The sequence below is a fragment of the Chelmon rostratus genome, chromosome 8 (genome assembly GCF_017976325.1).
Source record: "Chelmon rostratus isolate fCheRos1 chromosome 8, fCheRos1.pri, whole genome shotgun sequence".
Lineage (NCBI taxonomy): Eukaryota > Metazoa > Chordata > Actinopteri > Chaetodontiformes > Chaetodontidae > Chelmon > Chelmon rostratus.
In genome coordinates, this window is record NC_055665.1 from 2,616,662 (window position 1) to 2,639,363 (window position 22,702).

The following is a 22,702-nucleotide window of genomic DNA, read 5'->3' on the forward strand; positions in this document are numbered from 1 at the left end:
ATACAATACACATTAAAATTAGAGAAGATATCAAATTCTAAAGAAGGAACTGTGACATTAATTGTCATTGTAATTTCTGAGAATCAGAGATTTTGTTCGACACGTAAACGTACACTGGTCAACAACCACCTATTATTACGTGTTTTGCTGTTCAATCATATGTTTTGTTTTTTATATTGAAAATATGAGGGCTCGTCCGGGATTTGAACCCGGGACCTCTCGCACCCTAAGCGAGAATCATACCCCTAGACCAACGAGCCACCTGTAAACAAAAAAATGACATGGTTTCCAGAGTTTATTGTGGAGTACATGCCACGTTGCCTGGATATTTCTGGTTTTCAGCATTGTTTTTGAATTTCTGGTGGCTGAGCGCCATCTGCAGGCGCTTTATTGTACTTCAGTTGACTCAGTTCCTACCAGCCCAAATCATAATCTTGTCTCGGCAGAGGTGGGAGGGAATCAAATGCTGTACTTAAGTCAACCAGGCAACCTCAACACTTTCTTCTTCAGATATAGATATATAGATATACATATGTATATAAATATGAGATTCACAAAGATAATCCCATGGTATGAAATGGTGCCATTGATATTGATGTCAGTGGACTTTGCATTGCTTTCTTAATGTAGTGTAAAATGTGAAATTGTGTGTTATTTAACGCCCATATTGGGCTGATTGAGCTTTCAGCTTCATGCACTGACTTACAGTACATGTTATGATTTATTGGTCCTCTTCGACCCAGGTGAAGTTTACCTTTAGGGAAAATATGTGGGCTCGTCCGGGATTTGAACCCGGGACCTCTCGCACCCTAAGCGAGAATCATACCCCTAGACCAACGAGCCACACATCTGTACTGAAAGTCGACCCTTCCTGAGCAAGACGCCACGTCGGTCAAATTCCCTTTTTTGCAGATGTTCCCAAACTTCTTCAACTCATCTTGTCAGGGTGCCATCTGCAGGACTTTAATGGTACTGCAGCCGAAACGTGTACCAAAACCCAAACTTTGAAGAGTTTGATGCTGTTTTATACACTTTATGATCTCATCTCAGCAACCTTCAACCATAACCATCATCTCAACAATTACTGTAAATATTTCTGACAGTACTTCAACTACTACTGCTTCCCTCTGTACATTATATTATGTGGACTTTCTTAATTGGCCTCCACCAAAATTGACAATAGATTATTTTTTAACGACAACATATTCACTATATTCATCTCACATCTTGAGCAACTCTTTTTGACATTAATCAGTCCTTCTTAGTACTTTTAAGATTTGCCAGCAATTGTCTCATAAAACCATAAATATTAAAGGGCTGATATTATACTTATATATACTTCTGTATAAAAAGCATAACTAAATCTCTGATGGTTGAAACATCTTCTTATGGTATATTGTAAATATTTTCCATGCTGTACATTACATGTGCACCTTAAAATATCATTAAATCCTGAGCTTTTAAAGCTGTTAGATGTTAGTCCAGATGTCTGTAAACCAGTCACGGCTCACCAAATGAGATTTTATTGCATTTTCACACCATCAAAGAAAAGAGAAAGCCATCTGCTTATAAAAATACAACACACCGGTCTATACTTTTGGAGGTCTCTCCAAATGCAATGAAAGACTATACATTTCATATAACGGCCACATAAACAGTATGACATTATTCCCTGTTTTATTGATATATATTCTTTAGTCTCCCATTTCTTTGACAAAAACTATCGATAAGAAAAGGCAACATGCAGGTGATAGCAGCACATTTAAAACACAAAGTCAAAGAGAACATTCAGCACAACATGTTGCGACAAATGGAGACGGTGACGTTTTAGCTTTGACCCTCCCAAAAAGACGAAGATGAATATTTTAGAGGTAGTGCTCTATTTTAACCACAGAATGAAAAGGTGATGAACTTAAATGGGTCTTATGCTGGGTTTTACTGTGCCACAGGCAGCTGTGTGCTTCCCTCTGTTTACTGACACGGAGAACTATTCTTTAGAAATATTGTAATTTTGCAGCACTTTACCTGTTACTTTGGTTCAAGGGGATTTTACTGTTGTAATTCCCACTGATGAGCACTTAATACCTCTTTAACCTTAAACACTGGCATGGAGAACACTCGATTGTTGAGTCAGCCGTGCAGGGAAACTCACAAATCCAAAAGGGCACAAATGTTTCGAGAAGAAAGAGCTGCTTCTTCTTCTGTGCGGTGATATGATGCCAAATGAGCACATTAGGGTTTTAAAAAAAAAAAAGTTTATGTAAACATGGCTTTTCTGTGCAGGAACATGTTCCTACATCCACAGATCCAAGCTACTGTCACAAGTGTTCATGTACAGGCTGGTTCTCCTGTACACAGAATTTAAAGTGCATTCCCTCTGATCATCTGAGTGTCAACTTGACAAACTGAAACAAATTCTGTCGGTGGTCATTATACTGCTGCTGTCACCGAGCAACACATTTAAATATTTACTAGGAATTACATTTTCAAAAGGTCCTTTATGTACTGAATTACTTCCATGACCCACAAAAGCTCTAATGTAACTTGCTTCATGTCTGACACCAACGGCTCAGTTTCATAGTCTGACCAGGTCGACATCTAACACCCGACTCATGTACTTAGAGGAACTAAAGCATGCTGGGATAGCTGCGAAGAAAACACTGTGTCCATCTGTGGCCACCCGTCTTATGGTATACAAATATTACCATATCAAAAATAATCCGATGAATAACAATGGCAAACTATAAAGATGGAGTGAGAGCTGGTGTTCGTTTTTTTTTCCATCTCACTTTTGGTTATTTTTTTTTTTATCATAAAACAACATCAGAAATGATTCAAAAGGACAAAACACACCAGAGACAGGCTGATGCTGCTGCGTGGAGGTTTAAAACAGTTCATTCAGGAGATGTCTTTTAAAAAGGTTTTTACAGGGTGGGGGGATCCAGGATCCAGAGCAAGTGGTGGGGTAAATATTGACCACTCTGGACCAGTGCCAAAGGTTTCAGTTGGTGTTAGAAGTCTGATCGGCCCGAGGCTGGAAGGGGCTGATGGGAGGAGAGGGGTGGACTGGGTGGAGGAGTTATAGAACCTTCTGGAGGATGGCGTTGGGCACTTCCAGAGTCTCGTCCTTCACCAGGACGATGTCATAAGAGTCCAGATATTTGTCCAGTCGCTCTTCCACCTGCAGAGAGAGACCAGAGGAAAACTGTCAAGTGTGGCTTTACCGTTCGTGTCATGAATCTCCAAGCAGCCACGGCAACCGTTGCCATGTAGATAGAGCGTAGAGATCCAGCAGAAAACAAACAGAAGTATTTAGGAGCTGTACCTTTTGAAACTGCATGCAATTTCTATTTTTGCATGTTTCTAAAGATCACCAACCAGGACACATGTACAGTCACAATGAAGGATTTTCATCACATCAAGTTTAATAATCTCTTTAAATCAGGATTCAAACTATTACTGGACGTTGCAGAATTTGGCCGTGAAACAAAGACAACATACAACATCATCAACACGTACGAGTGCAAAACAAGCTGATCAGCTGCAAACAAACTTCAGTGAAGGCGTGTTGACAGCCTCACCTGACTTCAGACACTGCCATTTTCAGAAAGCAGATCAAAAAATCTCAGTTTATTCACTATTTCTAAGAACACAGTCAACTGTCAGGATCCGTGGTCGCGTGCCGGGGCCGTACCTTGTCGTTGAGGAAGCCGATCTTGAGGATGTTCTCCACGTTGGGCACTCCGTCGGCCATGCTGAGGTCCCCCAGCGAGTCGCCCATCAGGATGATGTTGCAGTACTCCTTCAGCTGTTTGAAGTACTCCGTGTTCCGCAGGGCACCATCGTGTTTGTTGTACACGTGGATCAACTCGCCTTTGAAGCCCCTCAGGACGCCCTGTGAGAAGAGGAGCACATCCAACCAGCATGGTGAGCCATAATGTGATTACATGCCTCTTCAGTCATGAGGATGAACTGTAACATAACAGGGCTCGGAGGACTCACATTGTCGTCAAAGTCCATGAAGTTGGAGACGACCTTGACGTTGGGGTGGTAGACTCCGGCTTGACGGATGATTTCCTCCAGGACGTCGCCCAGGCCAGCGGAGAAGATGAAGACAGGCACATTGTGCTGCTGGAGGCGGTCGAAGAACTGCTCATAGCCTTCCCTGAGAGCGAGCAGACACAAATGAAGGTTGCCTCAGTGTTTTCTGACACTTACCTTTCAGATAACCTCCTCACTCAGTTGTGGCCTTTCTAGATGAGGGCATCACATCAGCTAAATACCCATAATGCAACAGTTCACTGCAGTAACAGGCATGTGTGGAGGAGCAGGTACCTGAGTGCAGCATCAGACTCTCTCACCACCTCTGACAGTTTGTCTTTCTCTATCCGCTGCTCCACGAGTAGCGTGTGAGACTTGAAATACCTGCAAACACAATCAGACACATTTTTACGCACGCCGTGTTTAACTACGATCATGCTCTGCTGGTCGTGTGTGTGTGTGTTCGCTGAAAAAGAAAATGTTTGTGTGCATGCCTTACCACTCCACCATGAATGGGTATTTCTCTTCCATGGTGAGATGAGGGTCGATCTCGATGGGATAATATTTATTCTTCAGCTGCAGCAGCTTCTGCCTGCACTCCTCTGTCACCAGCTTGCAGTTATCAATGATATCTGCACAAAGAAGGAGAGGCATTGATATGTATGTTCCAAGCAGGCAGGAAAAGCACACAGAAACCGCAAAACTGAACATTTTTCAGTTTTTCGGCGAAAATCGACTCGCTTTCTGTTTCCTTTGAGCCTAAGTACTAAAAACACAGGACATATTGCATTTGTCACCTAACTTCTGTGAAGAAACACCAAACAAAAGAGAAGAAAGACGTTCACTGAAGAAGTGAAATTACCACAATTTTATATGTGATAAAAACATAATCTGAGTATTGCTCCCTGCAGACAAGTAACTACAGCAGGGGTTGGCATCGGGGGGGTAGAAGAAAACATTAGGAGACAGAAGCATGAGTTCATTCATTAAGTGTATGATGAAGGCATGAAACTGGATTGCCAGTCAACAAGCCCCAGGAGATCGTACCTGCAGAACTGTATAATCTCTGGCCAGTTTTAGATAAACGTTCATGAGAACTGTCGTCAGAAAAATAAACACTAAAACTTACTGTGACACGTCGGGCAGCGTTTACCGTTGACGGCAAACTTGCTTAACGTCATGTCGAAGTCTGTGATGATCTGCAACAGAGCCGAGAACACTTTGTTCAGCAGAACCAGAGAAATGCATCAATCAGACACATCAGATCCTTGAAAAGATGCTGGAAGAAACACGAGACCTCGCTGCCAATCTAAAAAGAAATCTGTGTTCGTCTCTACAAGGTGAGCCGGCTATTCAAGGTACTCGGCTTTACTGGCTGTAAAAGCTTGAAATCAACCTTTCAAAGTGCAAAATTCCGAAGATTATCCAGCTACTAAAGGCTTGTGAGCGTCACTATCACCAGGGGGCGCTGTTGTACCAAAACACTAAATGATTGGGTGTGATGAGGACTTTATGTTCTACCTGCAGTTTGGAAGCTCCTCCTTTGATGAGGCCACAGATGATCTGCTCCACCCTCTCGGGGTCCCTCATGTGGACCGTCGTCTTCTCGAACTGAGGCATCTGGAGGGAGACAGTGAGAGGAGTAAGAGTTATTACAGACTGACGTTTAAACGAACACTGACTCGGCAAACAGGAAAACTGGAGCGGGGAAGACGCTGGATGAGCACGACCGCTTCGTCTCCTGAACAGCTGCTTCAGCTTTATGAGATTCTTCAAAGACTTCAACACTTGGGCCTGTAGGTTATCTACCGCTAGCGCTCTGGTATGAAGAGGATGATGAAGAAGAGGAGTTTCTATGCAGAAAACGAGGGCTGATTTGGATTGAGATTAAGTCAAAATCGCGTTAATCTGCAAAAGTAATCAGAAATGACCTGACTTGACTCGGTAAACGAGAGAGTTTAAACTTAAAACATGAAGTTAAAAGTTAAAAACAAGAATGACATTCAGTTTAGAGTAATAAAATATGCTACGTTATGCTACACGTTTAGCCTTTATCTGCCAAACAGCACACGGACATGAAGAATGTGTGTGTTGAAGGGTATGCAAACTTCATGCCAGACGATAATTAATGGCATTTTTCTTCGACACTGGCTTTGAGTGTATGCGAACACACTGTTCCCTGGTCCGGACACACACACACACACACACACACACACACACACACACACACACACACCAGGAGGGGGTTTGAGAGTCTTGAAACAGCTGATGTTGGAATCTGCCGGTGTTGTATAACAGCTGAATGACCACACAAACAGGCACAGTAACACCCGGCAGAGGTGGAGGTGAACTTCTGCCCTCCATAACTTCATCTCATCAACACGAGTCCTGCCTCAGATCAGATCAAAGAATCGCGTTACACACAGCGTCTGGGGGAAATGCTGCAGGAATAAACAAAAGTTTAAATAAAGTTTGCATCCATCGTTAGAGACGACGGCGAGCCTGATGCGTTTTTTTCTGTTTATTCGGCTCATTTGTGATTAACGCTCACTAATCGGGGAGCGACCGTGTGTTCATGTGTTGAAGAACACACTGTTAGTGTCACAAACAGCTGGATAACTGCACTCAGTGCACACTGCACCCAGATGTTTCTCTCCACCACTGCAAACAACAAGAGGGACACATTCTGACCAATCAGAAACCCTGCACGGTCCCGCTTTAACGCTTTCCACCACGTTCACTTGAAGTACGCTGGACAGAGGGCTGAACGACAGGTGGAGGAAGAAGAGGAGGGAAAGCAAAGTACTACAATTTCAGTCCAGTGCTTCCACCGCGGGTGTGCTTGTGGATTTGACAGCTGATCCTGGATCAGCTGACTGGACGGACAACAACAACAAACAGGGCTCAGCTGCAGACTGACAGCCGCCCGCAGGCTCAGCCGGCTGGGAATGACTGCGTGTCTGCATTAAGACGGTAAATCAGCCTGTTAAGTAACTCAGTTACCAAACACCTCATTTCATGAGTCGAGAGCACGTAAAGCTGTTTGTGACATGGTTACGTGCTAATACGATGAGAATTACTCGGCAGGAAATGTTTCCTAAATTATTATTATTACATGATAAAAACATCTGAACACACCAGAATTATTTTGCTGTGAGTCATTTTTGACTTCAGACGTTAATATTTAACAGAGTTTATTGGCTGATAACAAGTCAACATTCAGCAAAACTAGATGATTTTATTTTGTTGTTTTTCCTCTGATTAACTCTGAAGAGTGACAGATATCGATCAGCTTTAGTATCGATCAATACGTACACAGTTAGATTCATTTATACTAAATAAATAAGCTCTTTCTGATGCAACACCGCTGACAGTTGAGGGTTACAGGAGACGCAACACACACGCACGGAAGATGCACCCTGTGCTGATGAAACGCAAACCGAAAAACTCACCACGCCTCCCCCAAAGCACACACCCCCACCCTGCACAACCTCCACCAGTCTTACATAATCAGCGTCAGTTTTCACAGCACCTCATAAATCACTCTGATCCTACAGAAACATGACATTTCCACCCAGACCACAAACTGAAGGTAGACTTTGGTTCCAGTCTATTATCCAATGAGCCGCTCACAAACACACAAACACACAAACACACTTATCTCCGCACGCAAAGACCAAAAACAACTTCATGTCTGCTGAGTGAAGAAAAACTCATTCTTCCAACCGACCTCACATTTGTTTTTAATGACTGGGTTTGAATGGGTTGCCATAGGGACAACCTGTTCTGCCTGCACAGGGTCATAAAGTCTGTAGCTTATAAACAAATATGATAAGGCTGCAGAGCTTCAGAGGGCGTGCTCTCCTGAAGGCCATCAAACTCAGACCTGCTTTTCCTTTCACCAACTGGATGTTCTGAAAACATGACATACTGTGATAGAACTCACAGTTAAATACAACTACACCGTCACATTCCTGCGTCTTTCCACATTTTGCACCGTTTACACATGATCTTCTCAGCCAGAAACAGCAGTTTGTGAAGCAGCAAACAGTGAAAGCATCCAGACGGCCGAAGACATTCAGGAGGATCTCATTCCCTTTCAAAGTAAGAGTCTGAAAGGCTGAATGTTTTTATATACAAACACACACACACGCACGCACACACACGCACACACACTTACCTCAGGTCTGTTGTCTCAGCTAAAACAAGAGTGAGGAAAAGATTGTGTGGCTGCAGAGGGCTTATATATCTGCAGCCACAGGCAGGGAGGGAGGGGGCGTCGCCTGGAATAGATTAGACAACATAACCCCTCCCTCCCAGAGAGGCTCAAACACACACACACATACACACATATACATACAAAGTGACAATTTCAGCTGACCCACGTCAACACACACACACACACACACACACACACACACACACACACACACACACACACAGTTCAGTATAAATAGACGCTGAATGGGGCCAGTGGAAAAGTGACATTTGTAATCTATCCTTGTTCCAGTAATGTGACCTTCGACCCCTTGAAAAGAAACCTTTAAAATCGATCAGAGAGGGTGGACCCGGTTCAGCACTGCTACTGCTGAGCACACACATTTTAACACACAGCACGCACCCCTCCCCCCGCAACAAACACACACATGTGGTAAATAGCTTGACGGCGCATGAAGGGTCACGAGGGTCAAGGTTCAGTGTGAGCGTCAGGCTATTTGGTCTTACAATGCGCATACGCACGCACACGCACACACACACACACACACACACACAGAGGTAATACACAGTGTCCAATGCATTCCTTTCTGTTGTTGCTTCAATATGCAGCTCACACAGACACACACATGTAGAAACAGGCGAGCAAACTGCAGCATTTTTACACTTCTGGTTGAGTCTCAACATGCCTTCGCGGTTAAATCGTTTAATTACATGTATACACACACACACACACACACAAACACACACACACACGTACAGATCAGCACTCATGTCGAGCAGGTTCTTGTGTTAAAGCCTCCGGTGACCCCCGAGGCCAAAAAAAGTCAATCCAACATAACCCTTCCTGTTTAAATGAACACACACTCCTCCAACAGTGCACTTGTGGGATCAATATGATGTCAGATCAATAGAAGTGTCAGTTTAATCCGTTGCTGGTATCAGTAATGAGATTAAAAAATGTGTGCGTTGCTGAACAGTTAAGATCTTAACTGAATTGATCAGATTACAGATTAAAGCTGAACCATGTAATTAATCAAAGAAATATAGTTTTCTTCCTTTTACAACGAAAAGATTAATTTATTAGCAATAAATCACATGTGGACTTAATACAACACACTTGAATTTACTTGCTCTGGTATGACCAGTAGCCTGTAGCGGCTAATGCTAGCTAATGCTAGCAAACCTGAGCTAGATATTGTTGTGTAACTGACATGACTGCACCAGCTCACTGATTTACGACTCTTCTCGACATGTGCTAGTGTTTCGCTACATTAGCATTTAGCATTTTCCTGCCACTGTTAGCCTACTTCTAGTATCTTAATTTTATTTCTAGTATCTCAATTTTATTTTATTTTATAATCTTTCTTATCTCTCTTATTATCTTGTTTCTAACATGGGGGTTGCAATGCAAATTTCATTGACATGTTATGTCATGCATGACAATACCTTAAATTTGAATTGTGCTGCTCTCAGGACAAACATGATAGAAGTGATCAAACATAAGAAAGAAATCGTTCTGCACTGATGGCTAAAAAAAGCATTGATATGTTGACAGTTTATCATGCTAAAGACTTTACATGATATCGTCCTGCTCACGGGCAAATGATCAATTTGTCATCTGACTGGTTCATGTTAGAAAATAAGGCTGAAAAGGAAAGAAACCATGAGACAGAATAGATGAGATGCATCTGCTGTTGCCAGCGCTCTCTTTAAGTCAAACTGCTGCAGGATGCAGGCAGATACATTATTGTGTTGTACCAATCAATGATTCAGATAACAAAAAAAAAAAAAAGATCTTTCATTCAGGAACAATTAAAGACAGTTATGTTTGGTGATGGTGGCTCCGCTCTGAAGACGCTGCCTGGATTAGCCAAGCAGCATGCTAAGTCAAAACAGGAAGCACGATGCAGAAAATCTTCATGGGTACACAAGAGCGGGCCCAAAGCAAGACACTGAATACTATTTTTGACCTCTGAGCCATGCTGGGCTCTGAAATAGAAAGGTGGAGGCTGGGGTGGTGGAGGCGAAGCTGCACCAGCAGCAGCGGTGAGTGCGGCGGTGGTGGTGTAGCAGGGATCAGTGAGGAGGGAGTCAGATTTAAAGGTGGCTGTGAGAATGGGTTGTGATTGGTGTGCGACTGATTAGCAACGATGATTCAATCAGCGGGCCGGCAGCTGATTACGACTTCCACGTCCTGCATGAACTGAAGCGACGCCTCATTTGTGCAGCGCCGACACTTCAGCCCAGGCTCCATTTTTGCTGAACGAGGTCTCGCTCCCTGCTGTCCTCTCAACTGTTGCAGGACCACAGAGACCAGAACATGAGACACCCTCGTCCTCTCCTCTGCTGACCTCCACCGCCTCGCATACCACAACTCCCAAAAAACTAGGTCAACGCTCCGATTACACCTCATCATAATAACAGTACACGTCCCCGCTGGGCAGCAGGCTCTCAGAGACACAGCTCCACCCATCGTTTGCTGGATTTGCAAAGACAGGAGCAGACCTTTCTTCCTCGGCTTTGGCTCCATTGCACGTCATGTTAAAATGCTGTTTGCATCTGCATGCTTCAGCAGTACATGCAAGCCTCAAGTTTAGAAAAAGGTAAACGAGCAGATAAACGCTCAACTTTTCCAAAGTCTCTCAAGAAAAAACAAAAAGCCAAATCGAATCCTAAACTGAACGTCTGCAAATGAAGCAGTGCGACATCCTCAGAGCAGGTGAGATGCAGGTCTGTCTAAATCCAGAACCTCACAGTCTGCTACAATCTCCATATTGTCTACTCAGCTTTCTTTCTTCTCTGTTTGCCCCAAAACAGAAGCAAGAAACCAGCACCGCAGTGAATGCAAAGGCACCATCAGACCACCGCTCCGTGTCATGGCAACATCTTCAGTGTTGTGGATGCTAATATTTCAGCGGCTTCAATCAACAAACAGAGAAAAACATAAAAGACAAGATGTTTGTTCAGATTGTGACAGGGAAGCTGATTGGAGCAAACACATTTCTGAAGTTTTACTTCACTTCGGCATTCCTCTGAAATCACACGTGATCGTAACAATGTGAGCGAAGGTAATGCAAAGGTCAGGCTGCTCGGACCCAGCCTTTGTCTGCCGGGGTCAAAGGTCGTCAAGGACAAGCCGCCGACCTCCGCTGAGTGTTTCCACCACGCCTCGACAGGTGACAGCTGGCAGTCTGAGAGATGACTGATCCCTGTTTTAATGACATACACCACTGACAGACTCAAACTGGACTCACTGGACTGTGACCTCTGATACCAGCCCCCTTACTACTACTACTACTATTACTACTACTACTACTACCACCATCTCTTCCAGGACCACGATCGCAACTTTTGCAACTACTATATTTACCACCTCTTCAAATAACTTACTGCCTCTAATGCTGCTGATTTGACTGCTACTATTATTATTATTCTGTTGCTACCACTACTAGTCCTTTTACTAGTTCTACTACAACTACTACTACTAATACTGTTAATACAACTGCAACGTCTGCTGCCACCACTGCTACTGCAGCTTTCGTTAGCATTACCAATACTGCTGATCTTACTGCTACTATTGAGTATTGTGCTTCAACCACTCCTACTTCCAATGTCCAATGATAATCTAAGTAAGGTCAACTGAGGCTTGGTGAGTTATTGAAGACTGGTCTGAACTCCTCTGCATCAGTGAACATGGTCTGATGTCAGACAGGCCTGAGTAATATTAATGTACGACACAGTATCTGCTCTTGCAGGCCCTTCATCAGTTTCCTGGAACGGCTGGTTGTCATGGTGACAGCCATCTGTTTCTACTGATAAAGCAGCTTTGCGACTGGAGTTCAGATTCGTCTTCATCCTCCAATTCAGCTTGTTTTGCGAATGAAGCTTAAGTTCAAAAACTTTCTTGGGCAACAAAATGAAAAATGAAGCCAATGTGGAAGTGAAAAAACTGCAGTTCCTCAAATGGCCACTTGGGGGTTGGGTCCAAAAGCAAGTCAATCCCCATAGAACATAAACATGTTTACAGCCTTACAGGTATAAAAAGGCAGTTATGGTCTCTATAGCTACGTTTCTCATTCATCCCAACTGTATGGAGTGAATTTTTATATGACTCCCACATTTAAATTACAGTATATTTAAAGATGTATATAATTGTGTGCACGGCTGCTTCAGTGACAGCTAGCTGCTAGGTTTCAGTAACCAGGCTTCATTCAGCTGCCACCCTACACTTTGCCCATTTTTGGATAAGCCCTAAGTTTGGTGGAGTCACGTCAGAGAGACAACATCCATGTTTAACACAGTGTATGAAGTGAACACATCACATGAAGCCGGGACGTGTGCAGGCACAGTCTGAACACATGGAAAACTGCTGCACACTGCGCTGTAGTAGAAATAACAAAGTGCACATCATCTACACACAACTGTCAGCTTCTCTGTTCTCACTCAGCTGTTTTCACCAGTTGTATCATCAAATATCATCTGAGAAACTTTGCATGACCTGCAAAAATAAGCAGCAGGACAGAACGATCCCTGAATAAATGTTTGTTGCTTTGGTCTTATTGTCTCTGTCCGTTCACACAAATACACACAGACAAGTGCTGATTTCCGGAATGCAGAAACACACAAAGTCCATCGTTTTCCAGAAGACACCCAGGACTTGCAGTTAAATTGCAGCTCTGTTGTGCCCTCTGGTGGTCAACAGCGTGAAACACACTCCAGTAGGTTTCTTGTCCACCTCAACACACGTTTCACCTCTAACTCACTGCACTGACTGACTCGTTAGTGTTATAAGTCATAGCATTGAGCTATTTACTTGTGTTAAACATGTATTGATTAATAATACCAGTTACCTGCTTCTCTTCTTATATTTCCTGCAGCATTTAATAATGGAGGCGCCAGCAGCTCCTTACCTAAAGAGCACATTTGCTTACGTCAGAAGAAATTATTCCTTTAATGAAATATTTGGCTTATTAAGCTTCAGAGAAAATCAGTTCTGGTTCTACATTACACAGCAAAGCAGTGGCCTTTGGACACGTGATGAGCGTCATGGTCAGTGGTTATTTCTAACCATTCTGACGCCAAATAATAAATCCATTAATCAATCTATGGCAACAAGGTCAGGAGTATTCAGAGACAGACGCAGAGCATGGAAGAGGACACTCTGTGAAGTGTCTCCTGAACGGCTCAGACCAATAACAAACAGTGTTAACTGTCAGACAGTCAGACAGGCAGACAGACAGACAGACAGACAGACAGACAGACAGACAGGCAGGCAGGCAGGCAGGCAGACAGACAGACAGACAGACAGTGTGGAGCAGTGAGGATCCAGCTGATGACTAACACGTGCATGTCTATCATGACGAACACAAACCTTATTCATCCACAGTCTGTCTAATCATAGACATCATCATCAACGTTGTGTATTTGGTGCACAACTGTGTTCAACAGCAACTGAGAGACTTCAACAACACGAGGAATCTGTTCCCTCACTGTCAGTCATTTCCTGTTTACAGCGTTAGATAGAAAACAACAGTATAAATACGTTTACTCACAGATTATTCTTCAACTGCTTCAACTCTCATCCAATCCCCAGTTTAACAAAAAGACACAAGTTTCCAGCAAAAGAGGTGGCAAACATGTCGATCTCAAGAGGTGATTTGTTGAAAACAGGCCTTTTGAATCAGATCGGGCCGCCTGGACCACACAGGTGCATGCAGAGGAGAACAGGAGGCTCAAAGTAAAAGCATTTATCAGCCATTAATCAAAAGGTTTGAGTTTCGATCCTCAGTGGACTGTCTACACGAGCAGGACGCTGAAACAAACCCCCATTCCAAAAAAAAAGGTAAATAAAACCAGAATCAATCATTAATAATCAAACTGTTTTGACAACAGTTTCCTGAAGTCTTCCTGAGTCCAGGTATTAATCTCTTTATCCAATCACGAGTTGACAAAGTGTTGAACCTCGCTCCAGCGCAGCATTTGATACCATCTGTCACAACACTCTACTGAACAGGTTATCTTCCATCGGCATTACTCACACCCCACTTCACTGGTTCACATCCTATCTCTCAGATCGCACACAGTTTATTCAACTGAAATCTTTCCGGTCCAACCTTTCCTCCGTCAGTACGGGTGTGCCCCAGGGCTCTGTACTGGGGCCCCTGCTCTTCATTATCTACCTCCTCCCCCTTGGCAATATCTTCCGAAAACATAACATTCATTTCCACTGCTACGTGGATGACACCCAGCTCTACCTCTCAAGCAAACCTTTTTCCACTCTCCCACCCTCCTCCCTTACTGACTGCATTACTGAAATAAAAACCTGGCTGAAGTCCTTCTGAAACGACACAGGTGGGTTTGAAATGAGCTACGAGAGTCATAAGGCTCGCCCAGTAGAGGAATGTCGTGTAAAATTTCAGCACAGGACAGCAGGTCATGTGATTCCAGACTCCTGCGGCTTAGAGCGGATGTTTGTGCAGCATCAAAAACAGATGGTCACAAGTTTCCACGCTCGGGGTCGGCACAGGAAACTGACTGCTTCTATCCTGAAGCCACGGTAGCTGCTACATCCCAAAACTCACCACGCGGTCTGACTCGTCCACCAGACGAGTGGATCCGCAGAGGAGCAAACAAAGCGCAGCTGACTGCCGTGCAGCTCGGCTGTTCTGGCATTTTAGTCTGTTTTTTCCCAGAGACTTTACCTGCATCTGTGGTGGCCTGCAGCTGCAATGTTTAAATCCAGGAAAAGATGTTCCTTTGATGCACTCGTTCTGTCTCTCACAGCGTTGTTCCATTTAATGAGTTAACACAAATTACTGGCGGCATAAACTGAAAACGGGCAGAATAAGATCAATTAAATTGCATCCATGTAAACTGACCCGTGACGCTCCGGATGGCTGAAGTCAGCCTCAGTTTGACTTTTCAGATCTGCTGATGAAACTAAATCACACCAGCAGGAAAACACAGACAGCTGAAGAGCTTCCTCTGAACTTCTCCCGCTCACTCTGTTGTAAATATACTGAAAATATCTTTATTTAAATATGTGAATGGTTGTAAACATCTGCTGACGTCAGCTGACAGCTGGTGGACTGACTGACTTTCTCGCAGTCGGGACAAACTGAGGCCAACACTCATTTCAAGGTTTCCTGCCTCTTCTCATGATTCTCACTCTCTTCAGGTTCCTTTTGATGTATTTCACAACTTTTATTTCACAAACTGTCAGTTTAAAAGTTTCAGTTTCTAACTCAACAACGATGCAAGCAACCAGATGTAAAGTGGTCAAAGGTCAAAGGTCAAAGGAAACTCAAACATGCAATAAGGGACTTAAAGCACCAAGAGAGGAATTACGTTTGATTTTACACGAACTGAAGAGCTTCACACGCCCGTTTGTCTAGTTTTCTGTCGTACTAGATCAGGTTGTGTTTGCTTTGACACAAACCAGACAAGCTGCTGTAAGACCGGGCTTCACACTGCAGACTGTTGCAACACAACGGCAATAAAGGCACACCTGTAATGACATCATCACAGGAGGCTACCTGCCTGGAACACAACACTAAACGTTTGTCTGCATCCAGAGAATCTGACGACCGTGAAATCTGATCATCTGCTGTAACTGATAAGAGCCGATTCCTCCAAGATGAGGAGGCTGTGTGTGTCTGTGTGTCTGTGTGGGCAGACGGTGCATACAAACACACACCTGTATAGGTGGAGCCACATAACTCAGACATGAATCATATAGATTCCAGTAGAGATTCAGTACACAGCGACGAGTTCGAGTCTAAATATCTGCTCCAAGGCCGAGTAAAGAAAAACAAAACAAGAGCAACATCAATGAAAAACATCACGAAAATATGAGAAACATGTACATTATATATTCATGTGTCCGTCCGGTGTCTGACTATGCTTCTGGTGTTTGGGGCGTCCGGGAACATACATGTTGCAATACCGTGCATCAGAGAGCAATTCGATCATTTCTGGGAGTCCATAAATTTGCTTCTGTCTTGGCCATTACTGGAGATGTGGGATGGGAACCTCCAAACATCAGACATATATTCCAAATGCTTCGTCTCTGGAATAGACTGGTGAAGATGCCCAACCAGAGAATCACAAAAAAGATATTTAACTGGGGCATCTCCAATCGTCACCCCTGGGCTAATGAGCTAAAATCTTTATTTCATTTGAATAACTCATCATTTATTTTCCATAATAGGTTATGTTGTGATATGCAAGAGATATGGGGGAGTAATATGTTCCTTAAGTTTATAGAAAAATGGTCTCTTGACATTTGGTATAAACCAAAATTAAGAACTTATTGTCTTATAAAGGACAGCTACTGTGTGGAACCTTATGTGCAGTATAATTTGAGCAAAAGACAGAGATCCCTGTGTGCCCAGCTACGCTCAGGAACATTACCATTAGCTTTAGAGACTGGGAGGTTTAATGCTACTCCAGAGAAGGACAGACTTTGTTTGCTGTGTGATTTGGGAGAAGTTGAGAATGAGGTTCATTTTCTGCTTTACTGTCCTGTATACGAAGATATCAGAGAGGTACTTTTCAATAAGATGTCTTCTGTTTATTTTGATTTCTTTTGGTTGGCAAAATTTCTTTATCGGGCCTGGTATAGAAGGCAATATATTTTGTTTGAGAACTGAGCAGCAGAATTATTGTTTAGGATGTATTGCTGCAATGTCAGTATATAGGTGTCTTGTAAACCCATGTGGGTTGGGCACATTTGTGTGCATGACACTAAAATAAAGAAATCAATTTAAAAAAAAATCAAAATGTTGAAGCATGTCTTCTTTCTTGAACTGTGTATATTCTTACATGGACATGTGAGGGATGGTGTTTCAGTAAATCTGATAATTCCCTTCATAGAATCCTTATAAAAAGGATTCTATGAAGGGAAGGAAAATAAAGGATAATGTTCATATATAAACTGCAGGATGAATATATAAATGTTAGTAACAGCATGAAAAACTCAACCAAAGTGCTCAAAAAGATCCGAAAAAGTTTTTTGTGTGTGCCATACACTCAACGACATCATATGTTTTTCCTCCTTTTAGACAACTCTGAAATGTTGACATATGGGACATGGAGCCTTTTTCTCCCGCGTTGTCTCCTGATTCCGGTCGGACAGGTTAGAAAGCTGGACTGACAGTCCTGTATGTGCTGCTGCAGCTTTGCAAAATGTGCATGCTGCCTGCTCAGCTGCAGCACGGAGCTGTCTGACGGTCACAGAGCTGCAGAGAGCATCGCTGTCACTGAGGCTCAGCTGTCAAAGCTTCCTGCTCTCCAACAGAAAAGCTGCTGCTCTCTCCTGGAGAACGGCTCGCCGATGACCTCTAAAAACAGCTGCTGTTTGAGGGAACACACGCGGCTGCGCAGAGCGTCGTGCGCCACCACTACTGTCAAGTCAGAAAGGACACAGTGCCACATTTCCGGAAAAGCTTTTCATAATAAATTCGCACGTGTCGTAACGTTCCGCATAGGTTAAAATACAGCAGTTATAACGATGTATTGAATATATTACTACCTCTCTAGGTCCAATTTTAAACGATTGGTTGTTCTTGATTAATCAACAAATGTACATTGTTTATTTCAAGATTCTACAAACCAAAGTGCAGATGTTCTCATACCTCATGGCACAAGAAAATCTTGATAAAATGGCGAACTAAATACAATACTCCTACAATAGTTTCCATTTGACGGACGGAAGCGCGTCAAAAACACATACAAAGTTTTGACTCTGAATGTCCCCACTAGCCGAAAGCCCCATATTTCATCTCCACTAATTTCTAATGCACCTAGATCAAAGGAGTTTAAAATGGTCCTCAAGTTCCTTTCAAAAAAATATCTTTATAAAAACACCGTGTTACTTATCAACTCTGAAACGGTTCGCGCTTTTATTTTGAAGGTGACACTCGCCCACTTCCTGATTCTTATCTGCCGCTAGTTATCTTGACGTAGCTGCGGGCTCCAGGTTTACTCACCATCTCTATGATCCTGGTTTTCTTGCCCGCGCGCTTCTTCTTGGCGACGATGTACTGGGCCAGAACGACGCCACCGAACAGGGCACAGACGCTAGCGCTGGCCGCGGCTCCGACCTTCACTACGGCCGTCCTGTCCATGACGGTCCGCTCCGCTGGTACTCCACCGACCAACCGCCGCCCGCCCGGACAGTCCCCGTCCTGCCTTCTGGCAACAGGCGCCTTCCTACTGGTGCAAACACGCAGCCAAAGATCCTCCGTGCTGCGCCGACCTCTCACTCTGGAGAAATCTTGGGGGGGCCGACGCATAGCTGGGTGATCGGCGAGGCAGGATATAATGCTGCCTGACATATTACACGACCTTAGTTCATTTCAACCGTTAAGTAAATGTTATTTAGACCAGACTGAATTTGTGCGTCACTTAGCAAACAACTTGTCATGTCGGCTGAGGGTAAAATCCGGATCTTTGTGTTCCGCCTCGTTTGCGCTCCACACGGACTGTTTACCTGCATGCAACCAAAGCCCGCTCAAACGTGACTGGTCCGGACCACGTGGACTACAAACGGAAACCAGACCGGTTCCGATACCAGAGTCTATTTTCACACGCAGATATCTGTTCAGAGAGATTAGTTTTCACCGTAAAAATCTGAATCAAACACTTCCGTTTGTCCTGGAAATACCAAAACAAAAGCCATTAACAGCATAGAAGTTTTGAATGATCTGATTTGAGGTTATCTGCGTCCTCTCAGAGGACACATCTGGTGTCCCTCACTGCCTGGACAACTCAAATGACGACACAGTCTTTGGGTTTTAACTATATCTCAGTATTGAAATTAGCCTGTAGTCAGGATGCCACATTGGTTTTCCCCCAGTTAATTTCATTAATTACTGTCCTGATTGAAAATGTGCTAATCACAGGAATCAGCTGCTGTAGTGTTTGACTGGAATGAAAAACATAAAATTATTGTGTTTCGGGCTTCATTTTTGTCCAATCAATAATAATAAATAGTCTGACAGACACATGAACAGAAAATACTGAAAAGTGAATCAGTTCCTCACTACCGAGTGAAGCATCTTTTCAACACACAATCTTTGTCAACAGTCAAATATGTTGTTTGCCTCTGACGTCACTGGCTGGTCCTGCCTTCATGCGAGTGAACATGTGAAAATCCTCAAACACTTGAAGCTCATTAACATCAAATTACACATAGAAACTTTAAATTTCAGATCATTATGTCAACAAACAGATGCTGGAGGAATACAGGAGAGTGAAGGTTCATGAGATTAAAATGATCAACTGAGGGCATGTTTCCAATAAACAAATCAAATCAAATCAGCCCGGTGATAATGTCAAGTCAATGTTTTTATACAGCACATTTAAAAACAACTACAGCCGAACAAAGTGCTGTATAAGTTAAAATGAACGGCACAACAAAGCAGGTAAAATGACATCAGCGTCAAAAAAGACACAATAAATGCAATGATAAAATACAAGAAAGCAATACATGCAAATACATAAAACAGAATAAAACATGTAAGATCAATTTATAGAAAACCACTAAAGCAACCAAAAGCCTCTGAAGACATGTACGTGTTGAGCTTTGTCTTAAAAGTGTCAATGGAAGGAGAACGTGAGCAAAAGTGGACGGTCATTCAAAGCTCTGGAGCTGCCATCACTTCTGCATAGGCCTATTTGCCAGGTACTGAACGGAACTGGCCTACCTCCTATTTTTCCTCTTTTTGTCTCCATCACATAGACAGAGACTGGACATTTATAGTTTACACTTCTTTGCAATGTCCGTCCTTAAAGGAGCCTCTAAAATACACAAAACACTAAAATACATTCAGCACAGCACAAACCACCAACACAGTGAAATCACCATTCAATGACAGACACCTGATCATTCATGACCGCGTGACTGATCACCTTTTAAAAACTGTTTTTACTTGAGTTTGAAATGATCTCCACCATGATCAGTTTTTAAGGTGCCTTTGAGTTTTTGAGGTGCCCCAAGTCACTGAGCCCAACGCCCTGAGAGGTACCACCAAGCCTCCATTGTAGGAAAGGAACAGGAAGTAGATCACAACACAAGACATTTTGGATTTGGAGTGAGGGGGTGTGACTCAGGAGTTTTCTCAACTGCTAACACTTCTTTATTCCTTCATCCTGAGAATCAGACCGAGCTGCCAGTTAGCTTCTCTTCATTTATTCATGAATCACTCAAAGTGATCTAGAGGAATGGAACCAGGCTACTGTCAGAAAAGTAGCCTGGTGTCAGAAAGTGCAGTGATAATAATAATAATAATAACTGCACTTCCATCAAGCGTCACAGTATTTGTTCTAGTGGAGGAGTTACAGAGTGAGTGTTTCCTTCAGCGGTTCCCAACCTTCTTCCTGAAGGGAAGCCTTTTCTCTCATTGAGTAAACTGATGACCCCTGAATACTTATATTTGTTACATGTACTCATTGTAATCAGCTGATCATTTATTTTAATGAGTTGGTCTGAGTGAAAATAAAGAAAACAGTCTTAACTCAGTAATATATCGATTCTGACCCACCAGGACGGTGGCAGGGATTTCACCAGTGAAGCGATGAAGACTGTGGTACGAGAGGTGCCAGCCAGCAACGATCATCCTTGAAGGAACAGAAGTCCCTGCAGACCTGGATGTACTGTGCCCTGCTAATGGGGCTGATAGCCGCACTCAACCTCAGCTACCCTAAAACAAATGCCAATATGCAGTCAGTCCTGGCAAATGGGATGCTTACTGGTGTTCTAATAAACAGTTTCATCATAGAACTGGAGTTTCAAAGTGTCATTTATTCTGACTGAGAGAAATAAGTTACCGTTACTCGAAAAAATTAAGGTAACAGTTTGCATGGCCATTTCTGAGTAGAATAAACGTAAAAGAATAAGTTACTACATGGAGCAGTGTTTACACAATTCAAATTTGGTTCAACTTAATTGAGCTTGTAGAGGACAGTTAATTTAAACACAAGATACTTGTGCTCAAAAAGAGGATTCATTCTCAGTGAGGAACCTTGGAGCTCTAATCTGCCTCTATACCTGCCAAAGAGCAGTGATTCCTAACACGTCTCTGGGGGTCATCAGGTGGAAACCTCCCTTCAACAGTGTTTCGCCTACTTAGTCCCACTACACCTCCAGGAGGTTAGGCAGTGAACTCCGGCGTCCCAGAGTCACCCCCCCTAGTGCCAGTTCACACTGCTCCTACACAATCCAAACAGCACCGCCACGTTCAACTGACCCAGAGATGCTCCAGGTAGTGGCCAGTACCGATGCTACCATTTAACTATTGCTAATGCTAATGCTAACCGCTAAGAAGAACAGGAGAAGACAATACAGTGCCGATGCTACCATTTAGCTAATGCTACATGCTAACCGCTACCTGCTAAGAGGAACAGAAGAAGACAATAAAGCTAGATTCACCTATACTGTTAATGTTAATTGCTAGCTACCAATACTAACTGCTAAGATACTATCATACTCTCACCGCTTTCGCTATTGTTAGCTGCTACAATGCTACCACAGGCCTAGATGCCACATGTAACTGCCAATTGCCACACTACCATCATCTACCCCTGCCTCTCACCAACTGCACCAAAAAAAGCGGGGTGGGAATACAAACCCTGGTTCGGGTAGGGGGTAGAAAATAAAGAGGTAGAGTCAAAAGATGAAAGTAGGGATTGGATACAGACCCTTGTTCGGGTAGGGGGTAGAAAGTTTAGAGGGTGCTGAAGGTGGAGGCCTAAATCACAGACTAGGTTTAACAGCCTCTTCTAACATTTCCTTCAAAAAGCAAACAAAGCAGGAAAACAAACCCTAACATTTCCTTCAAGAAGCAAACAAAACAGGAAAACAACCAAAAAGATCAAAAAACAAGCCAACTCTGTATCTTACCACGCAAACTCACCTGAACAGGCCACATGGTCCCAAAGAGAGACTCTAGCTGGCCTATATATATATATATGCATGCATGTGCATGCAGATATTTCTAGTTACTTTTTGGTTCTGTCTGAATTGTTTTTTTTAAGGTTTTCTTACACCCCTTAAGATCAAGAAGGCCTCGCGACCCTTGTGAAGCTTTGGCAGCCCTTAGTTGGGGTTGACCCCCCCAGGTTGGAAAACGGTGATTTAAAGCACAACAGGAAAGTGCTAATCAGTCTGTGGCATAAATAATCTTTTCTTTCACACAAGTCAGCAGATTTGCTTTTAGATTTTAAGACATTTCAAATGAATGAAAGAACATTTTCATCAAAATTCAAATGTCCTGTAATCGTGGAAACTCTGCTTCACTTCACATCATTTTCAAAGAACAAGTCTGGACTTCTCATTTGAATACTAACGGAAGAGAAGTTCAGCTGAACTGTATCTGACCAGTGTGTCAATATCATTAGTCAAGTGAGCTCTTGATTGGACTGTACACCAGCTCTTGCTGGC

At 43.2% G+C, this 22,702-nt stretch overlaps 1 protein-coding gene and 2 non-coding genes across 4 annotated transcripts; all 3 read right to left on the reverse strand.

Annotated features, from left to right (window-relative positions):
* Window positions 1-188: 188 nt before the first annotated feature.
* trnap-agg lies at window positions 189-260 on the reverse strand. The gene has a single exon. It is a non-coding gene; the product is annotated as a tRNA-Pro (tRNA).
* Window positions 261-771: 511 nt separating this feature from the next.
* trnap-agg lies at window positions 772-843 on the reverse strand. The gene has a single exon. It is a non-coding gene; the product is annotated as a tRNA-Pro (tRNA).
* A 664-nt stretch (window positions 844-1,507) lies between these two features.
* On the reverse strand, window positions 1,508-18,443 carry nt5c3a (5'-nucleotidase, cytosolic IIIA). 2 transcript variants are annotated; one of them, XM_041942498.1, is made up of 8 exons: window positions 18,249-18,443; window positions 5,563-5,661; window positions 5,171-5,240; window positions 4,541-4,673; window positions 4,336-4,425; window positions 4,003-4,165; window positions 3,695-3,895; window positions 1,508-3,181 (listed from the first exon to the last, which is right to left on the reverse strand). In XM_041942498.1, the coding sequence occupies exons 1-8, from the start codon at window positions 18,384-18,386 to the stop codon at window positions 3,080-3,082; spliced, it is 996 nt and encodes a 331-aa protein (XP_041798432.1). In that variant the 5' UTR covers window positions 18,387-18,443; the 3' UTR covers window positions 1,508-3,079. The 2 variants fall into 2 exon arrangements, with proteins under 2 accessions (XP_041798432.1, XP_041798433.1); XM_041942499.1 differs by lacking the exon at window positions 18,249-18,443 and adding an exon at window positions 8,222-8,270.
* Between the last annotated feature and the right edge of the window lie 4,259 nt (window positions 18,444-22,702).